The following is a 22,548-nucleotide window of genomic DNA, read 5'->3' as shown; positions in this document are numbered from 1 at the left end:
TGAGGTCTCTTCCAACCTGGTTGATTCTGTGATTCTGTGTGATTACAGAATGAAAACACAGTTACCAGCCTAGATTTAGGATCTTAGGATAACCAAGGGCTTCAAATACATACTTCAGGAAGTCTTTTTTATTTCTTCAGTATCTTAAATATAAAAAGCTGTCTGAACATGGATCCATCTTTAAAAAGCCCAGTATTAAAAATTACAGTACACAGCTAGTTAAATAATTTTAACATATATTCTGCAAAGAAAAGAATTAAACTTTCCTCCTTCCAGATTTGTTTAACTACACTTGTAATTTCAATAAATCAAAAAGCTATGCAAAGAATGATTCTGTAAATTAATACTCAAGGCAAGGCAAAAGAAGACCAGCAGAAACCATTTCATCTTCGACTCGTTTTATTTTATCAAGACAACAGCTAACACAGAGTTAATAACGCTGAACACGCTGTTCATCATGCGAGAAGTATGTTTAATTTTAATCCTTTTCTAACTACCGCTACTCAGAGACGGTACGGGATTTTTTTATTTGCAGGGTAGAGCATTTATTAACTCAAACCTTGTCTCAAGCGTGGCACAATCAGAATGTTCTGAACAGCTGGTTAGGAAGATAGCCAAGATGCAAGAAAGATGTCTGAGCCTCCTTTTCAAGGGCAGCCAACTCTTGTACTGTAGGTGCCAGAATATCCACGTGGCCTTTATACAGTCCACCTGCCAAAAGAGACCCAATCTAAATGATGCGTTCAAAGCCATTTTTCAGTAGAACTAATAATACTCAGTCACAGTCATTCAAAAAGTTGAAGTAACTTTGTTACCTTGTTAAAAAAAAAAAAGCACAAACAAAACCAAAACACAAGCCTACACACACTTTGGTCACTTGCAACCCGTAGACTGCATGTAATAAATGCAGAAGACAGCAAAGAACTAGCAGGTATTTTTAATCTATCATTCTGTAGTTACACAGCAGACAACCAAGAAACTGAGTATTGCATAGCAAGGTAACTCAAGAGTAGTTCATTGCTTACCACCCAGGGCTCTTTTCTGCCCATATGTAACTTTCCCATCAAAATCATCTACTGGTACTTTTATGTCTGGTTCAACTTGGGCAATAGTGCAGTTTAAGTGTTCTTCAATCTCCCCGAGCAACTAAAAAAAAAAAAAAAGTCTTAAAGTACTCTTATGGTCCAAGATTTCCATCAGACTAGTGTGCTGAACAGTCACATTCAAGTAGTTTCAACAGCAACTATACCCAGAAAACAATTTGGTCGCAGACACCAAAGACTAACGCATTTTTTGCTCAAACGGACTATACAAGTTCATTTCCAATCCCAGGATGTTTTTTTTACCCTACCTAGAAACCTTTATTTTACATATAATCCTACTTATGTGAGTGGGGCTACTTTATAATAAAGAGCTCACAGTTCAAGTTTATTTTATCACAGACAATATATCATTTACCCTTCTTTAATGTAGAAAGAAGGGAAGCGCTGTGAATTTAACAAGGATTCATACTTGGTATACAAATCCCAGTGAAAAAGTACTTAAGTGACACACTATTTCCAGGTTAGAGGAACAACAGTTTTAAGTTACAGTTTTGCAACAATGATCTAAACAAAAATGTGTAACTAACATCCTGTAACTCTTAACAGCATTTGATTAAGAAGACTATAGAGAAGCTGAAAATAAGACTCCCAACAGAATTGGCTGGGAATATTAAAGCAAGCTTTTATAATTAAAGAAATAACTTATAGAAAGTATAACTTGCAAAGTGTTCTAATTTCTTCTTCAAATGGAATCAACACCCCAAAACTAGCTTTGTACTTCAACTACACAGCTAAAACAAGAATTATACCCCACAGTCTTTTAGAGAAATTGGAACATTCTGGTTAACCAAAACGTTTACCTGCATCTCATTGTACCATATGGTACAACCTCCTTCTTCCTTCAGTCTAGTATTGTAACACCCTTTTCCACGACTACTGCACACATGATACCAAACCTAGAAATAAAGGAAAACAACTTCTAAACTTTGTGAAATAGTTTAGTATATTCATTTTGATTAATTATAGCACGAAAAAGAATTCAGCTATTTAAATTCCATTTCAATTAAGCAAGAAAAAACAAGTAGTTTTCCAATGCAGGATATTAAAGTCAGACACCAGTTGTGGATAGAACTTCAGTAAATAACGTCTGTTCAATTTTGCTTTGGAGCATAATTACCTTTTCTTTCTCTTTTGCCACAAGGGAGATTGCCAAACCCATTCTGAAATATTAGGGGAGAAGGGAGAGAGAAAAATGTATTTCAATAACTATTGCCAACTTATGAGACACCAACAACAACAAAAAAAAATAAAGAAAACACCGTGACTACTCTGAACACATACATACCTCTCAGCTCTGCCTACTCTCCCAATTCGATGAACATAGTTCTGTTTTTCATCAGGGAGTGTGACGTTGATAACTGTACAAGACACGCACAATCCACAGAGAACACAAGATTTTTTTAAAAAAAATATATGAGCTAAGGTCACAGACCAGACACCTAAAATAAATACAATTTTGATTGCTGCAACCCCTCTCCTTAGCCCATATACATACTTTATGTTCTATGACAGCAGTTACACGTATCACTACCTGCACTACCCACACTTAAGGCTTCCACTATAAAACTGCTTTCTCCATGACTACTTTTTGACAACAGTGGAAAAATAAATTAAGAATACCCAACAACGCAGAACATCATCAGGCATTTGAGAAGGTATGGTGAACAAATTAAAAGTTGCCTAGCTCAAGCCTTTAACATCTCCAACTTTTCAAAATGAAGCTGTAAGTCATACACCTGTTTTAACTAGTTGACAGGACTGCAAATATATTGAAGCTGTATGCAATTCAATAGCTTAGTTTAGAAGTTTCATCTTACCATATGGAACACCATGAATATCAATTCCTCTAGCAGCAACATCTGTGCAGATCAAGAAACGGACATCTCCTCTCTATGAAAAGATAGTTGTAAAGAAGCGTTGGGCTAAATAAACCAAACAAAACCCCAGGCAATGAAACACTAGTCCTTCGCATTTACTTCACCTTGAAGTGTCTCTGTAGATTTAGGAACACTTCAAATAAAGCTCTTCCACACTGCAACAGTGCTTTTTGAACCTGAATAGCTTAGTCAATTTATATCCTTATTTCTTTCCCCAACAGCATATGGTAAGTATAAATTGATGAATGGCTTAATCAAAAAAAAAAAAATAATCAAACTGTCTAACATTTAAATAACTTTTTTTTTTTTAATATTCAAGACTCGAAGACTTTAAAAAAACAATGTAATCTGTTACAGAGCTTAAATTTAGGTTTTATTTAAAAGCAAGCGCATCTACCCTCTCAATGAAAACTCACAAAGGTCATACTGGCTGACAGTACAGATTTCCGCCTCCAGAAACTGTGCCTCACAGAATTTTAGGAAGTGGGTCACAGGCCATTTGAATGCAATTTAATTTAAATGGAGAACTAGCAACACAAATTAACATATGGTTTCAGATATTGGGAAGTGAGGGAAAAGCTTTCAAGAATCTGCCGCATCACCTTAAATCTTTCCAGGTTTTGCTTTCTTTCTTGAGGTTTTCTGTCACCATGCAGACACACACATGAGAACTGATGTCCCTTCCTATCAGGGCCTGAAAGAGTTGCTACGTATTAGTAACATCATATGTAAGTTATGACACAACACCATACAGAACTGTGAAAAAAGTATATTTTGTGGGCAAGGCTCGACTCGGAGGAATTTCACTTCAATTATTACCAATTAACATAAACTTCTAATTACTGATACAGGCATTGGGGAAAAACAAGACAAACAATTAAACAAACACCTTTCCTCTCTGCTCCTGAGGAGGTCTGTGCAGGCATGTCTCCTCACTCCTTCCTAGTCTGAACTTCCCTTGTTTCTCCAAACGTGTGCCTTCACCTTTCTCCTCACATGGCCCCTTTCAGTGTCCCCATCTTTTCTCTCACATTTCTCCTTCCACGTCTCCTTATGTGTGTACTTTTGTATACGCACGTTTCTTCCCAGGTCTCCTGCCACTAGCAACTATTACTTTTTCTTATATACATTGCAGCAGAGGCACCACACGCTTTTCTCATTGGTTCAAATTTTGGTGCACAATGGGTTGTTTCCAGCCATTTCAGAGCTATCTGAACAGGTACAGTGCAGTTCATTGCCTCCTCCCACAAAGGGCACCCCTGCAGCTCCCTGGTACCAAATCTGGACTTTTATGCCCAGTCAGTATGTCAAAAACTTAAGCACAATTTTATTTGTGTGGTGTCTGAACACCAGTGACCTCTATCATATAATTTTGGCTTTGAAATAAACAGGAAAGTGAGCAGAATAAGGTTTTTGTGAAAAATGTTACCTCCACCCTGTTGGATGAAGTACTGCTCCATATTATCACAATCTATTTTAGTCCTGCAGAAAATAATGGCTTGGTCCATCTTGTGTTCTTTGATTGCCCGAACAGTGTATTCTCCTTTTAGAATTTTAATAGCTTCAGACCACATTTCTAAGTAAAAGTAAAGAAGTTATTTCACTCAAATTGTTTAAAAATATTGAAAAGCCTTTGAACAGCATAAAGTTTTCTCTAGCCTTTCAGTAGACAGTTAAACTTTTATTAGCAGACTAAGTGAGCTAGATCTTCAGGTTTTTTTTTCTCCACCCATGCTCCCCTGCTCTAAGGTAATATAATATGGAAAAAACAAAACTACTCAGGAGTTTCAGGTTACTTATACACACCAAACACTTCTTGTTTACATACTTGCAAAATATATATTCAAGTCTTTTTCTCTTCCCCCTAATTACAGAAACACATTTCTCTTCACAACTACAAAAATGTAGAAATAAAAATTTGGAGGAACATGACTCAAGGCTGATATCTACTGTAATTTAGCTTTACTTTATAACATTTCCAAAGGATTATTTCACAATCTATTACTTAACTAGTGTTGCTGATTACCTGGGGTGTTAGTGCCAGGCCGTGTATTGTCTTTCGCATGTACTTCATCAGTCTAGGAAAAAAACAAACGAATAACCCCCACAAGTCATTAGTCCATACTTCACAGAGGAAATACTTAACTCCATTAACTTATAATTAGCAAGAAACTAAAAGTTTCAAAACAGTCTTAGCATTCTGTTCTCCCACCAAACAAGCTAATCTACCTTCAGCTAAAGAAAAGTCCTGAGTGTAAGCACACAATTCTTGTTCATAAAAAAGGGACAATAAAATTATTTTTGTAGACACTGGAGAGAAACCACCTTTGAACAGAGTGATGAATTGAAACAAAAACAAAACAAAACAAACACAGCAAACCTGCAAACAATGTACTATAAACATGGCTAAATCACACATAGTTGTTCCTTACCCTTTTCCCTATGCTAGGCTGTATCAAATATAAACCTATAACTCAAGAGAAGTAAATTCATGCTAAGACTTAACAAAAAGGCTCCAACAGACTTAAGAAAGGGAGGTTCCAGAGATAACAAGGGGTGTGGAAAATCTATTGATTGCAACTGCATAAGAGCTGCTGAGAATGAAACAGTCCCAGGTTATTTAGAACTTGAAAACTAAAAAGACTTCAACAACCACCACCACCTCATATGAATAGGTATCAGGTTAACGTAGAATTTAAACTAGAGTCTCAAATGTAGTCTGAGATGAAATCCATTCCTCTAAAAATTGCTCATCTCACATAGGTTAGAAACAAAACTACTTCACAGAATGATCTGTGTTGGAAGGTTTACTTCCTCCTGATTAATCAGAAAAGACGTACTAACTACAGGTAGGCCACAGACCATTAGCTGTGAAGTGAGTGAAAAAGCAGTGCAGTGCCATTGTTCTCTGGTACAAATCAGAATGTTACCCTATCAAGATCTTCCTCAATCATGTTTATAAGGCTGAGCTGTTCAGACAGCTGTTCAGCTGTGTTACCACATCACCATTATAATGATGCTCACTATCCTGGAACAAACCATTTCAGATACACTAAGCTGTTTCAGTAGCTGGCAAAGATCCTACAACATTAGGCCCCGTTTCTAAAGGGTAAGTAAGTAAACATGGGCAAATAATCTTTAATTTTCACTTATAGACCACTTACTCTGATATGATTCTTGCCGAGCCTTTCCCAGAGTTTGTCAGCTTTTGGATTTACAGGCACAACTACATGGTGCACAGTTTCAGGGACAGAATCTTCTCCTTTCAAATCAACCCAGGTGGGAAAATGCATGATCTTTTCAGATAGTTTTTTCACATCAAAAGAATGTAGTGTTGCAGAGCACACAATCACCTAAGAAAAAAAGCCACACTGAAGATCAGATTTTTCCAGCAAAAAATGTCAGAGTAGAACAGGAATAATGTTATGTAGTTGAACAGCATAATGTAGCACAACAGAAAGAGTCCCTGACTGGCTTTCCTCATCACAGGAAACACCAGCTGACAGAAGTCAAGACACAAAATACAAAAACCCAATCTTTTAAGAAGAAGAAAGCAGAATTACTGAGAGCTGATGAATCAAGATTTTTAGAGCACTAGAAATCATTACGTGTGTAGTCACTCATTTTTCAGATATGTTTGTATCTAAATAACTCAAATACTGCTCAACAGTAGGCTTCAAGATCTAGGATCCTAAAAATACATATTCACAGGCAATCGCTGAACCCAATGAACAAGTGTTAGTTTTGGACAAGAGGTATAACAAATTCTACAACAAAGCAGCATGTTCCATGCCATTTAATAGTCAACAATTTAAAGCAGTGCACACCACACTAACAACCCCAAACAAAACAAAAAACACCACAAAAAAAAAACAAAACCACAAACAAATTTTATACCTGAAGTCTCTTTCCATCTGAAGTTATCTGAGGAATTTGACTGTGGATCCTGTTTATGAAATCTGAATAACCTTGGAGGAGAAGGCCATCCTACATGGGAATAAAATAAAAGAAATAAAGCTGCAATTCTTATTTCTCATTTCTCAGTCTATACACTTGAATTAAATAAGCAATACACTTGTAGTCACAGCAGTTCTCTCTTTTAATTAGCTGGACAGGTCAATGCCTGGCTGAGATATTATTACTAAGAAGGAAAAAAATTAAAAATTTGGAGTATTTACAAGTACAGCTGCTGTGCTTCACAAGAAATTGAACATATGTCTCAGCAGCTTCTCCTAGGCTAATACCCCAAGGCATTCCATCTTTGTGAATATTCAGTTGTACTGTAACAGATCAGAGGGAAAGGCACTCACTTCACAGCATATTGACTACAACATTCATTGGCTTCAAGACCTGCTGGGTAATCAAAAATGCTTATCTCGTCTTTGTCCTTTCAAGCTCCCTGTACAGGGATAGACTTCACTGCCTGATGAATACAGCCTGAAATATATTTCTGTATCAGAAAAAATTCAAACAGCTTTACCTGAGAGGATACAAAGGGAAAAAATATGTAGGTTACTGTGGTTACTAACAACAAGATTAACCTGGCATAGTTTATAGGTAGCTGATTGTTCTTCCACTTAAGTACCAAATACTATAGAACAATGATGTTTCACTGTTTTAGGAAATGTCATACTGCATTTAAAAACAGAACTTAGGTATCACTCAGTTCTCTACGTACAGCTTCATCCAGAACCAGGAATCTAACTTGAGATAAATTAAGCTTTCCTGTTGAGACCAGGTCATCCAGTCTTCCAGGAGTTCCAACAACAATATCCACCTATGAAATACATAAGAGTATGAATTGGTGCCATAACTAACTAGAAGCATTACCAGCTTTGTCTAAATTTAAGATTATGAGACAATTACCAGTATGATGTCCTATTTTCTATTAATTATAACTTCATAGAATCCTAGAGTAATTTGGGTTGGACAGATCTTGAGGTCATCTGGTCTCCACTCCACCATCACATACAAATCAAGGAAAATTTCCAAGTTGCTTTAGGTAGTTGCCCAATAAAATTTTCAGTATCTTCAAGGAGAGAGATCCCACAACCTCTCTGGGCAACCTGCATTTTGCTTTTACTGCCATTTCTTTAGCAGAACCTGCCTCAGGCAGGAAGCCTTCCCTTATTTTGGGAAGTGCTGTGCCCCTGCTCCCTTCTCCCCTCCCCTGCCCTCCAAGCTGTGCAACTTTGTTACCTGAAGCCAACAAACAGATCTGTTTTCAAATGGGGATAAAGTAAATTCAACTTTTCTCACTGTAAAAGTATACATATCAAGTCTATAACTTAAGATTTTGCAACACTGAAAGGTTCACTGTCATGAATTTAGCATTCACATGGCAGTCTAGCAGTCTTACAGTTCAAGCCTGCTTAGGAAAAAAATTGTATTTTGGCAGCTAGAATCACTGAAAGACTTATCAATAGTGATGTGGTCTCACTTCCAAAAGCAAGTCTTAAATAAAAAAAAATTACTGTGCTATCCCTGCAGCATGACTGGATTGATTGTACATCCCACGCTGCTGCAGCTAGACCAGATCCTTCTATGCAGGACTGGTTCGTGTTGTAGGTTGACCTCAATAACTGCAGATCAGTTTTATTCACATGAATGTGAAGCAGAAGTTAATAGGAAAACTGCCTCCATTTTGTTAGTTAAGGACAAATGGCAAAAATGACACCTTATTTTAAAATTTTCAGAAGTACTCAGGCTTCAACAAAATTTGACAAAGTACTACAAGCATTCGTATTGACAACTGTCATGGAAGTAAAGCAACAAATGCTAGACCAGTGCAACACGAGCTTGCTATCAACTACGCAAATTCTTTTTATCTGTTTTACAGGAGTTACAAGAAGTGCCATTACTATTCTCTAGCAACATCATGAGTTATTCCGAACCCAAACTATTAAATCATATGAACAAAAATACAACTTACTCCTTGTTCCAATACAGAGAGTTGATCCCTCGCAGCAACCCCACCAATAATCAACAGTTCCCTAAAATTACATCAACATATTTTGACATTTGCTTATTTATTACATTCAGAAGATATATTAAACATCTGGCTGAAGACTGATTCTTTTATTAGTAGCTGACAATTAATGGCTCTAAACAGTATTTTTAAGAACAAAAGAATAGGAAAAAAATTAATTTTAAAATTCATCCCTTCATATGTATTGTATTTTAATTCAAGAAGTGAAAAGTTTTGTTACCAAATCATAGTTGAATTTGATTACTTTATCACTATTGTATTAAACACATAAACACCTTAGTTAATTTAATCTTATAGAAGAATCTGTTCCTTAAAAATCTCAAATGTAAGTTACATTAATAAGTTTCCTGTGTTCTTGAAAGCTAGAAATGCAAATAACAGTAAACTAAATGAATCTCACATCATAGCTTGCCTCTCCCTAGCATTGCTACTCCCCTGCAATTTTAGTAAAAGCACTCTTGTAAACTGACTGCAGTTTAGAATATGGAGACACTTGGTTTAAGTTTCAGAAGCACAGTCAAAAGAGAAACAACTTTAGACCAAAGCAGCTTGTAGATGATTAATTTTTTCAGAATTGCATCCCCATGCTAATCACTGCAACATTTGTCCTGAGAGCACACTAATGTAAATAGAGCAGACCTTGTATATAACTATTTGTTGGAGGTGAAAAACAAATAAAATGAGGGCAGGGGGGTGAGGAGCAAAGGAAGATACTCAGAAAAGAAGGCCAGTAAGCAGAAGATGAGCTTTTCTTAACTTAAAACATTAAGTATCATACACCTTTAATAACCTGAATAAAAAAAAAACAAATAGATTTGTCACACCAAAAAGATGCAGTCCCTAGATAAAACACATCAAAAAAACCCCTAACTGGTCTGACTGTAGCTGAAAAGTCAGAAGGCTGGTTGGAGGCAGCTACTACTGAGGCTATTATCAGTAGCACTGCAGATTAAGGTATGCTTAGCTACAAAGTGGAACACCCCTCGTCACCCTATGAAGTCATGTCCATGGACAATACCATAAATACAATTATAATAGATGCACTGTTACCTTAATTTGGGATTATCAACATATTTTTTGAACTGCTTCACATTGTTCAAAGTTTGTTCTGCCAGCTCTCTTGATGGTTCTACAATCAATGCTTTTGGAGCATTTGGAAGGTTCTGTGTTTGAACCACTTGTGCACTTCCTAAGTGAAAAAATATGCTATTAAGACAAAGTACATTCCTATCCCGGAATTTTTTACTGGAAACAAACTTGGATTTTCTACTAATAATTTAAAACCACAAGATTCTAAATGGTCCACTAAAGGGTGATGTTACTGCTCACTCGATTATGAATAGCTTCAGATTAATATTCAGAGATTACAAGTGAATCCTGCCATGATTGTGGATATACTGGCCATGCAGCATAATTAATTTTATTGCAGATCTTAAGCACACACACTTATTTTTAAGATTACACTGCTGAGTAACTTAGCTGAACTTCTCTTTTTATCTGATGCATTTATAAATTCAAAATGTTGAGACTATTTGTGGTTTAAGATGAAGAAAATTTGGAATACTTTTAAAAAGCAATAATATTGCTACCAGTAAGATCATTCTAAGACCCTGAATACGGCAGTAATGAAGCAATTAAAGCGATCAAAAGATGCTCTAACACAACCTGAATATAGAACTGATAGAAGTTTAAAAATCCAACATACCCGAGTGTTGTGATTTTACAACACTACCATCGGGAGCCTTGCAAAGACCAATATAGCCATCTTTTGGTGGAAACTTGAAGTCTTCTTCACCAAAATTGAATTTCAATTCAGCATTCTAGATTTCAAAATAGTTGTGTCATACAGACAGATTCAAGAGACCATGTAAAATGAGAAACAATTCCATAATTAATTTCCCCATGAGAAACCAGTTAGAGGAGGAGGGAGGGGGGAAGTGGCATTTTCTCCCATCTCACACATTCCCCTTCCCCATGTCGTCTAAAACCTGCCAGACATTTTGTGTGTGGTTCTAGCTCTTGAAACTCTTTTCTTCTACATCAAAATATTCCCACATTTACAGATACATGGAAACCTTTTTTGAACTTTTATGTTCATTTTCAATGACAAACCACAATTTAAAAAACAAGCAAACAAAAAAAAAACCCACCAGACTGTTTTGGACTCATACATTTCTCTGACCACCAAAATGTTTTGCTAAAACCTTTACTCGGTAAGAGATTGTCCCAGAGAGACTAACTCCAGAAAGACATACTACTACACTACTATAATGTTAGAGTTGAGAATAAATGTCAACAGGAATTTTGGCACTTCCAAGTTATTTGCTTACATCTGTTGAATCATAGTATATTGAAGTTTAATACAGGCAAGTTAGCACTGGTATCAGGAATTAGTTATCCATGCTATTCTACCCTCATATTCAAGTTTAAGTATTTAAATTTGCATTTAAACTTTCGATATTTAACTTGAATGGGACTCTCCAAAGCTAAAATGCTGTGGTGACCGCTCTGGTAGCGAAATACTAGTAGACCAAAGGAAGCAGAGTGTACAAGCACAACTACAGTAATTGTAGGTGGCTATACAAATTTTATACATAAGTAGTTAGTTACCAAAACTAGAGCATTTTTCATGATCTTACACATCTGTGATATTCCTAAGTTACCTTCAGTACACAAGCTGCAAAAAGTGCTTGGTTCCTTATGTGTGGTGGGATTTCAAACGCAAGGCCAAGGTCCTTCCCTGAAAGCAAGGTTAGTTCAGTCAGACTGCATGTGTGTGTGTTCGCCTCCCTGCTCCTCTCCCAGTACAAGCAGCCCAATAAAATTTCAAACAAGAAAGCAAATAAAGCTTACCATTTTTGGAAAATTTTATTTGTCCTTTATCTATGTCTAGATAACACCCAATTGTATCATGCATAGTGAATTCCTATAACAGAAAGAAGTTTGCAAAGCTAAGAGACTGTGTTCACTGTATTAAGAAAACTTAGTGCTTACACACTTTAAACTTTCAGTTTTCCCACTTCTCCCTACTAAATGCTAACTTCTGAGAAGCAAGTTCAATTTATTCCAATAATACAGCTGTAAATAGAATGCATATTTTGATCACAAATCTTCAGTAAACTACCCAATTTATCTCAGATATTTAAACATTTATTGCTGCTTTAAATTTACTTTAAAAATCTATCATTGTCAAAGTGTTTGGTTAAGTCATTTACCTATAAGTATTCTATGTTATGGAAAAGTGCATTAACCATGCATTTATTAGCTAATGTAAGTCAAGCTTAGAGCATCAAACACGGTAACAGAAACCTATATTTTGACTATATAAAAAGACTAACTCTTGCAGGAGGTAAGTAAGTATCTATAACATGCATATAGTAAGTATTTCATTTAAATATCTTGAAATCTGTTCATTGTAAAGATATTCAGTAGAATCTGTATATTATGAAGTGCTCATAATTCAACAGCTCAGAAGTCACTACTATAAAAAAAGCTACAAAAGGTGCAAGTTTTATGGCATTGAGAGTTCATTAACACCACAAAGACTTGAGCTTCTGCTGTATTATTCATATTTCTATAAATTATGCTTAAACATCTGAACTCTTGACTGGCATACTACAAAAAAACCACCCCAGATATTCCTGGTAGATATTTTCAGAAGTGTACATTACGGTAACGGTTCTAACGGCAAACCCAACTCAATAGCCAGAAATAGAGCATGACTAACTACATCTTATTAGCATTTAAATATGTGTTTTGACACACTAGATTGTTGTGTGATTAATTCTACTTTAACTACTAGTAAACAGGATGCGATGCCTTCACTTAGACATTCACCAAGGTACACAGACGGGTTGATGTTATTCAAGCTAAGACTGAAGTAAGTAAAGAAATAAATCCAAGGGATCAGTTAACCTCTAACCTGTTGCACACAGAAAAGGTTTATCTTCTAAATAAGAGTCAATATATTTGCGGTCTAGCCACAATCATAAGCCTTAAGCTGATAACTGCTTTTGTTAAATCTGTTAATATGATTTTATCCAAAAATGCTTCACTGTTTCATGGTACTTTTGCCCAGTGACCTTCCCTTAAAAGTTAGCACTATTACAAAATACAGTTGATAGTTACAGCACAGAACCAACATGTAAAACTTTCAATAATGTTTCTACCAATAAGCAATTCAAGCTTACCTCACCGTAGCTGTCAAATTGTTTGTTGTGAGATTTCTTACCAGTGCCACCAAAACCAAAGCCAAATTTATCAGTGCCTGAAGACAAGACAAAGTATAGCTTTTTATCTTTTGGCTGACAGGTTACGTTTTTTCCTCTTTGTATCGGCAACTGAAACCACTACCATGCAAAAAAATAATACATAGTGCTAACTATAGTCTTCTAGCTTTGATATACACTAAACTAGTATTTTTGTACCAGTACATTTATTGATTTTACTAGTCTCCAGTCATCTTCATTTAAAAAACTGAAATAAAAGGGAAAAACTCACAAGAGACAAAAAACATTGCTGCCACCTAAGCAGATTTCCTCCTACATGAAGAACAACATTTGTACAAAAAGTTTTAAACTCCCCAATACTGTTATCCTTCCCGAGGAGCCCATTCTCTGCAAGACTAGAACAGGACTCCAGACATTCCATGTGAATATGAAAACTGCCTACAGGATCCTTCTTTTGAAGGAAACTCACCCAAATCTAGTGAAGCCTGCAGAGTTGACCAACCAACTCTGCACAAGCCTTGGTCATGACAGGAAACTTCATAGTAGTATTTCCCTTTAAAAGAGAAAGAAAGTATCTAAAACAACACGTAAAGTTCAATTTCATCAAGGTGGTTCAGCTTGGCTACTTCCAAGACCATGCAAGTCTAACATTTTCACCCCTGCTGAAAGTGTCATAAGATCCCCCATTGTATTAGTGTGAAAAGGTTTTGTAGGTACCTATGTATGTAATAAAGAAACATTTTATCAGAGAACAGCAGGCAAAAGAGAGAAAAAGTACATGCTGAAAATAATGTGTGAAAGGTTCCAAAGGAGTGATAACCTAGAGAGACCAGTGGTTCCATTAAATCCAAAAGAACTGATAAACTCAGAACACCAGGGGTCTGCCGAATCAGTACAAGACCACCAGCATACACGAGCATCAACAACTGGTTGTGTAACTTGAACCACATCCAACTGGCTACTACATAAATACAGACTACAGGATTATTTGCACACCTGATGAAATGAGACTGTTTGAAGGTCTTTCTGAACATCCACCTAGAACCACTGGAGTATCAGTACGACTCTGCTTCCAAGTAAAGAGCTGGGGTTGGCCTCAACTGTTGCTACAACCATGTAACCATGAAATTTGTGCATGCACATGTCTGTGTGAAGTGTGTGAGGAAGCAACCGAAAGTACTGTCTGACTAGATATTTCCTATTACTAGCACCTTAATAAAAGGTGTTCTAATGAATATTAGTTATGATTCTGTCTCCTCCAACACAACCCCCTATCAGGGAAAAGGTAATTTACAACACAAGGAGAGAAAAACAGAGGTATCTGTCATTCCAAAGTCTTCAGCTAGCAGTAAACTGAGTAATGGCATATTTGCTCAGATGGACACTAAGTTTTAAATGCAACTGTCTACATTAAAAATGTGTGACAAGTAGGCACTTCAGTTAAAACTTTTAGAAGAGTCTCCAAAATACATAATTTTATATCTACCTTTAGTCACGCCTCTAGTTGCTCTGCATCCATGCCATTCTTTTACCTCTCTGCTTTGACAACACAAACCATCTGATCCAATTGCTGAAAATTACAAGACAGTTTTGGTTAAAGAAATTGCCTGACTGCTTTTAAAAGAAATTTTCATGCGTACTATCTTCTATTCTTTTCTTCACCAAGCGAACATTTTCACCAAGCAAACATTTAAAGCAGCATTAGGACAACTCACCAAAAGATGATCCTCTATCATAAGGGTTCATTTGCCATTTATTGAGCACTAGGTTTGAAAGACAGCAACAGAAAAAGCATTAAACCAACAAGGTAAGCCTGGAAAACTCAATTTAGAAGTTCACATTGGCTCTACAGTGTTTGGCTTGACTTCCTGGGGAGACAGCTTTGTTGCAATGCAATTCATACCAGATCAAAATGAAGGCCTACAACTTGAAGGAGGGGCATAGATGCATAATGCAAAGGTATTCTATGAAAGTTTAGAGTATTCCATTAAGGAGAGCACAGATTAAGTTACTTAAAAATACAACTGAAACCAATGAAGACTTCTATAAAATAAGCCAGAGTACCACATAATCACAATCAAATTCAGCTAGAAAATATCCAAAACTACATTAAGAGCAATAAATTTGAAATGTATTTGCTATTTCTGTTCCAAGTTTGCATTAAGATATTTTTCAGGGTATCAGTTAAAACATCATTACTGAAGAGCTAAGATACATGCACACATAGCACATAAAATTTTTGACTTTATTCTTCATAAGCCCAATAACATGTTGCAATAGAGTCTAGAGGTTCCACAATAGAAGGATTTTTTTGTAACACTAGATGCCATTTCAATTAGGATTACTGAGTGTATTTCCATTACATTCTTTCAAGGATAATTTTATTTGTTTTTCCAAGTTGACTGTACTGTCACCATTGTTATAACAAAGCTAAAGTGTAAGAACTGTAATATCTTCGGTGTTGTTTGTGCAGCTACTGTCACTTACATAAATCTCAATCTATAAATACCACAGACTGGACACAGTTACCAGCTTTCAAGTTGCAAGCTTGAAACATTTGAACAGATGTGTAATAGACTCTCAAATACTGTGAGGATATTATCCTGGTTACAACCTGTTCTATATTAGTGGGTTCTGGCCCTGTGCATTTCCTGCTCAGTTCAATGTTTACTAGTTCAAATATGCAGCAACTCAAGATGTTGTTATTCAGCTTCCAAATCTAGCTAGGCGCCAGAAGGATTGCAATAGCTTTATTCAGCACAGCAGAACTGAAAGACACAATATAGTGCTACTCCAGCCACACAAAAATAAGTTTGAGCCTAGAAGAGCTTTCTGCTCAAGCTCACTTAAGAGGCCCAAACCAACCATGTAGTGCCACTGCTGATGTCTCATCTATCCCTGCAATTGGAAGCTTTTTTTTTTAACTCCTTTATTTAAGCTGGACACTACTACCACTTCACATCTTGTAAAGCACTGAACTAGTATGGCTTTCAGAAGAATACTGAAGAGCGTGGTGTGGATCAGCCAGCCTTAAGCTGAAGACAATGAGAATGCAGTCAAATGCATCCCAGTTCTTTCCATGACTCCACCAGTAAATTTATATCCAGTGTTTTAGAATATCATCACCCCAGATTTTATACTTCTATTATCCCAAATTAAGGAAAAAATACTTATCTAATGGCAAGTTAGGTTATCTTTACTTTGGGAGGTGATGGAATCAACATGAATTAACAGTGTTCCAAACTTGAAGAGTGTGACATATGAAAACTTACCTGCCCCACCGGTTTTAATAGTTGCTTTCCCTTTCTTGCCTTCCATCTGGTCCTTCAGTGTTTCATAAACAATCTGGATAACTGGAATGCTAAAAGCCTAAAATGGAAAGTTATTTTCATTCCACAATTTATACAGATGTTTCCAGATATAGAGTCAGCCTAGTTTTCAGGTGCAATACCCAGGGCCAGAAACACTTTTAAACATGCCTACATATATGTTTGTAAAGACTATTAATAATACTGCTTAAATACATATATAAACATATACACGTTCTCTCAGTGTATACACATACACAAACACACAAACCACCTCTCACCACTTAAAGACTTTCACTTTCTGCTAATTTAAATTTGATTACTTACACCAGTTTTTCCACTCCCCGTTTCAGCAGCCTACAGGAAGAAAAATGTAAGAGTTTAACCAGAGTTGCAATTTACACTGTAAGGACTGTTCTACTGTTCTATTGTAATACGCTAAGTTTGCTTTTACTTCTGCATAATACAGAAAATCTTAAGAGAGTAATGCCATTGCTTCACACAAAATAGATGCAAATACAAGCACAGAAAATCTTTACAATAGACTTCAAAAAATAAAACCCCTAAAGCTCCCAGCATCCACCAGAAAAAGCTATCTATGTATGTCCAATTTCCGGATGCACTACAGAAGATCATAGGAAGTGTTACTTTGGTTACGGAATCAAGAACACAGAGATCTGCAAACGACATCATGAACAAGGCATATTAATCTTATATCTTCAAGGTTATCAATAGTGAAGCATTTGTTTAGGCAGTATCAGTCGTGTTCCATGCACATCTATGTCAGGAATTTACGACAAAAAGGAGAGTAGATGAAATCAGATAGCTCTCATTCATGTGGCAGTGCCTGTCAAGTAGTCAAAAAATAAAGCCTAAAAAGAATGAATCCCATCTGCAAGAACGGTTGGAAACACACCAGTAACTCAAAGAGGTTTTTAGTTGAAGAATATACTTTCTGTTGAAGAAGGACAGGAGACCTAGTCTAACTATGACCCTTCTGGAAAGAAGGGAATTGACCGCACAAACGTTAATTAAAAGACATAGGCTTTCTAGGAACAGGGCTATCCTGCATACATACCATAAGTACATCACCACCTCCCAGGATCAGTGGGATGGATTCTGCTTGGATGTCCGTAGGAAGACTACAGGAAAGAATACATTAACACAAATCAGTATTATCAGTAGAAGAAAGGATTTTTGCCTATATAGGAACTCACAGAAACCACAGTCATCTGCAACATGGGAAACAGCAAGTAAATATTATTCTTCCTAGCTTGCAGCTAAGAAAGTGAAAAGGATTCCATTTACAAGGAGAGCTTGGAACAAGAGATGTACCTTGACAGGAAGTGACTAGTGGATGCAGTGGATTCAGCTGCACCCTGACAAGAGGGCCATATCTCATAGAATAGTTTGGGTTGGAAGGGACCTTTACTGTTCATCTAGTCCAACCCCCCTGCAGTGATCAGGGACATCTTCAACTAGATCAGGGTGCTCAGAGCCCTGTCCAACCTGAGCCACCTCTCTGGGCAACTTGTTGCAGTGTCTGACCACCCTCATTGTAAAAAATTTCTTCCTTGTATCTTGTCTAAATCTATCCTCTTTTAGTTTAAAACCATCTGTCATCACTATGCCTAATTATAAAAAAAAATTAATTACATATTCCCTGTTTTTCTTTCTTCAAGTGAGTTTCACTTTTAAAGCCACTTACACAGCCCTCATTTACAAAATTCCTATTCAAAACTGGAAAAGAAAGTAAAAATAACTAAATGTAACCAGCATTTTCAGACAATCACAGCTAATTAATACCATACATACGAGAAAAGAACTACATATACTAAGATTGTCCATACTGATAACATTTTTGAATGACAATTCAAAACAAGCTCTGAAGCCAAATATTTTAGCCAAACAAGTAACTAAAACCAGGAAGAATAACTTCTTTAGAAGACTGACAAAGAAGCATCAACTCTGAAGAATACAAATTCAGACCACAGTCTGTAAACCATGTACTAAACTAGCATCAATTGTGTGACAGTATTTCATCTAATAATCCCCCAATACATAACAAACAAACCAGAAGCACAGAGGTAGAAGCACAAAGGCTTTTATCAAACAAATGACACTAAAGTCATGCTTTGCTTGTCCAAGTTTAAATGTTACCACTGCAGTCACAATTTGTGCTCTTCAGTCATTCACACTAAAAGGAAGTGCATGAGATGCAACGACAGTTAAAGGAAAACACATAATCTGCTTTGTTTTAATGTGACAACAGAGGTATTTTAAGAAATATGTCACATATCATTGAAAGGTAAATTAGATTTTGGCATGCTCAAACGCATTCCTACTTACAGCCAGTCCATCTCCTCCACTGCTTGAGCTATCTCAGGCATAACACCCATTTCTGTAATACAAGGAAAAAAGGAACAAGCAGTATTATTTACCTCAGCATAGCCCAAAATATGTCCAAGTGCCAACACTTACAACAACAGACAAAAATAAAAAACCATTTTTTTTGGCAACAGCACAGGCAGCCTTCTCTATAGAACTCAGGTGACAGATAAGAAACATTCTCCCTCCCCCATATACAGTTTTGACAGTTGTCCCCACTTACAGCAGAGTAAGCCAGGCGTATACTAGGCATATGGGCAGGTGCTGACATAGCAGCAATGCAATTACCCTGGGAAGCAAGTACCATTTCAAAGGCAAAATACTTATCTTTGGACAATTAAGGAAACCATCTATGCAAACAGGGAAGACTTTGTTAATCACAAATATCCTGACTCTCTCTACAGCTGAGATGCCGTTTTCAAAAAAAACCAAAACAAAACAAAAAACCCTGTATCATATAAGGACTCAAAGTTGAGATGCTTAAGTTTCTTTTCACCAAATCATGCCTTACACACTTACAGCATGTATATTAACTAGACAATGCTTTGATTTTCATACAGTTACTAATCACATCCAGCTTTGAAAGGATTTTTCCTTAGATACTCTTCTGGCAAACTCCTATCAAGGTCTGACATTCGTACCTCAGACACAAGTTAAATATGAAGCCGCATCATAACGTCTGTATGTTGATAAACAAATTCTATTTAAAAAAAAAAAAAAAAGAAACTTGCAGCTATTCAATAAAGGCAAGAGGAAAGCAGATCTTAACCAATCCAAACGATAGTATTATACTATCAAAATAACAATTTAGCTGCTGGTTATCTTTTCAGGTGCATAAGGTTACTCTAAATCAATTTCTTGAAGTATAAAATGCACCTTTCTAAAGGGAGCTTTTAAATTATAGCCCTTACACTGTCACATGCTTGGTTTCACATATACGACACACATGTACACGTACAGAGAGCTGTGCTGACATATATGGATGTATGCAATCAAAAATGATTCTTCCATTTGCTATAACATAAATGCTACAAGAAACGTTTTATTTGCAACGTGATTTCAGAAAGCTTTAATATTTTCAAGTGTTAGCCCATACTCCTACAAAATTACACAAACCACATAAGAGCTTGTCCCATAGCAATAAAAATAGCAACTGATTGCAAATGATACATAAATCCCTCCATTAATTTTTTCTATTTTTAATATACTTTCACTTCACATATTTTAATTCAATATACAGCACAAGGGTTTAATCAGACAGTGGCACTATGACACTTGTTTCAACTACAACCAAATTAATCCTGCTGTCTACCATCTAAACTAATCTCTAGATCTATGGAAGGAAGTTTCAGCATTTCCCCCCATGATTATATATAAAGAATTCAGTTAAAAGAAACAAATCAAAAACCTCATATACAGTAAAACTTTGCAGTACCCTAATGTGGACTGGTTGCCTATGTGTGCATATATGTGCCTGGGGAGGGACAAACAGGGACGCTTCCTCCTTTAACCGTAAATTTTCAGATTATAGTTTACACACGTATTTCAAACCACATCACAGAACAGAGATACTATAAAAACCAGTTATTATTCACTGCAATACACAGAACAGTTATGATGAGCCTCCTGGTACAGAAACCAGTCAGCCTGAGGAACAAACCTGACTTTTAAGTAGCTCCATTTGCCGGATGCATGCATACCACATACGCACTAGAACAAACACATTTCAATAACCATTTCTGAAAGCCTGCAAAAGCCAGAGGAGCCGGGAACAGCACCTACATCCCCACAGGCCTCTCGACCTTAAGCCTGCTACGTGGTAAGTCCCACGCTACGCGGGGCCCGCACCGGGGGCAGGCCCGGGGAGCGGCTTAGCGCGCTGACAGGGCCCGTCCGCCGCAGGGAGACCGGGAGCCGCCACCCCCAGAAGGCGCCGTTAGGTCCAGAGGCGAGAGGCTCTCCCAGCGCGTTGCTGCCGGCAGCACAGGCCACACACCCCGCCTACCCCAGCACCACGTACCCGAAAAAGCCGCCATCTTTGCGCCGCCAACACCACCACAGAGCAGAACGGGCAGGGCGCATGCGCCGAGCCCGTCCGCGGCTTTATGCCGCCGGGTGGGAGGCGGGAGGCGCCGCGCCGGGCGTTCCGGCCCCGGCCCGTTTGAGCGCGGGCTCAGACGTGGCTCTACAGCTGACACACCGAGGGCAAAATCGGAGGCGGATTTTTGTTCTGTTTGCGGATTTTTAGAGTACACTCAGGTCACCTGCTCACGATTGTAGCGCTGTTCTGAAAGCCCGGCGTGGTTTTTTTCCTCTGCAAATCAAAGCTCGAGTATGTCTGTGGTGCCGGGCCTCGTAGCTGCAGCTTCATACAGGCAGTGGACTCATGTGAACAGACAGTCTGGTTTAGGCCCGGGGTAACTTATGGTTTAAACACGAAGTGTGTGTTTACAATGAGAATCTGCTTTACATTTCAATACAGCACTGTCATCTTTTTATTTCATCAGCGTAATTCACATCTGCATAGTTTTGGACAACAAACGTGTGGCAGAAAGTATTCAGGGTTTTAGACAAACAAAAGTACCTTCACACATAGATAACACACCAATTTGTTGGACATACATTAATGGGGATACAGTCTTCTCCAGTTTTTACAGAAGTTTCCCCAACTTCTGCACAATCTTTTTCTAGGATAACTTCCAGTGAAGTTAAAGGCAAGAATCTCTGGGGTGTTATTATAAAAATAAAATTAGATTGCAAATGAAAAAATGCAGCTTCTACAGTTACACCATGAAACAATGGTGCATTTGTCTGCAAAGTGGAAGGCACAGCATAAAATATTAACTACTGTTTTCCATCGTGAAACACAACTTTAATCTTAGGCAGTCCTCAGGTAGAGACACATCTGGTTCAAAGGCCAAATAAATGACAGCATCTCTGACAATGTAGTTCTCTTAACTTCTGTGTTGAAATTTGAGTACTGGTTTTGTCCTGGAGGTTTATTCCAAGACCGTTTTTAAAACACTCACTGAGCCCTTCTTACGCTATGGAAACAGGTGTCGTGCAGAGAAAAATACAGCAGGTGTTTTATATCTTTAGTACCAAGCTGTTTGCATCACGATGGCTTCTCATATATTAATAATTCCTTTGGGAGTATCTTCATTTAATGCGCTTCCTTTCTTTCACTATTATTTGCTGTATCTGTCATTTATTATTTTGCTTGCTTTTGGGTAAATGACAAATCTAATAATTTTTAAAGACACAGATATGAATAATCTACACAGTCAACCGTGATTCTGAGAAAATATATTTGCAGGCAGACCTCGCTATCAATACGTAATGCTGCTTGTTGGCGTGGAACCCAGCGTGTAATTTACTATAAATCTCCCACAATTCTTTGAAACTTACGAACATTATGTTATACTATTTGTCATTGCTTTACAAGCTACATTGTCAAATACAGCTAAAGAAATGTTATTAAGTAACGAGGCAGCCAGAAAGCATTGTTTTCTCAGTAGTTTCTTTCTGAAGTGTTTGCCAAGTATCCAACACAGCTTTCGTGTTGCCCTGAATCCTTAGTTTCAGATTTTAATTTTTAGTTTAACCTAATTCTAGGCTGCACAGTTGCCTACAAGACTAAGAGGCTACTAAATA

The 22,548-nt window shown here is 37.1% G+C and overlaps 1 protein-coding gene across 1 annotated transcript; it reads right to left on the bottom strand.

Annotated features, from left to right (window-relative positions):
• Positions 1–381: 381 nt before the first annotated feature.
• DDX1 (DEAD-box helicase 1) lies at positions 382–20,961 on the bottom strand. The gene is made up of 26 exons (XM_068424942.1): positions 20,915–20,961; positions 18,856–18,907; positions 17,585–17,648; positions 16,834–16,863; positions 16,471–16,567; positions 14,914–14,961; positions 14,685–14,768; positions 13,668–13,751; positions 13,160–13,236; positions 11,823–11,895; positions 11,633–11,709; positions 10,675–10,789; positions 10,020–10,158; positions 8,913–8,973; positions 7,659–7,757; positions 6,878–6,967; positions 6,145–6,333; positions 5,007–5,058; positions 4,410–4,556; positions 3,583–3,674; positions 2,921–2,993; positions 2,389–2,461; positions 2,221–2,263; positions 1,904–1,999; positions 1,026–1,146; positions 382–711 (listed from the first exon to the last, which is right to left on the bottom strand). Exons 1-26 carry the CDS (start codon positions 20,928–20,930, stop codon positions 581–583), a joined length of 2,223 nt encoding a protein of 740 aa, XP_068281043.1. The 5' UTR covers positions 20,931–20,961; the 3' UTR covers positions 382–580.
• Between the last annotated feature and the right edge of the window lie 1,587 nt (positions 20,962–22,548).

Source organism: Nyctibius grandis, chromosome 1, assembly GCF_013368605.1.
Source record: "Nyctibius grandis isolate bNycGra1 chromosome 1, bNycGra1.pri, whole genome shotgun sequence".
In the NCBI taxonomy this organism is placed as follows: domain Eukaryota; kingdom Metazoa; phylum Chordata; class Aves; order Nyctibiiformes; family Nyctibiidae; genus Nyctibius; species Nyctibius grandis.
The sequence above is the reverse complement of the archived record's forward strand: the minus strand, read 5'-3'. Positions and strand labels throughout refer to the sequence as shown.

Coding starts and splice junctions, on each gene's coding strand:
- DDX1 (XM_068424942.1), bottom strand. Junction 7,758..8,912: donor TCTCTGTATTGGAACAAGGA/GTAAGTTGTATT, acceptor TGTATTTCATAG/GTGGATATTGTTGTTGGAAC. Junction 2,994..3,582: donor AAAACCTGGAAAGATTTAAG/GTGATGCGGCAG, acceptor ATCTTTTCATAG/AGAGGAGATGTCCGTTTCTT.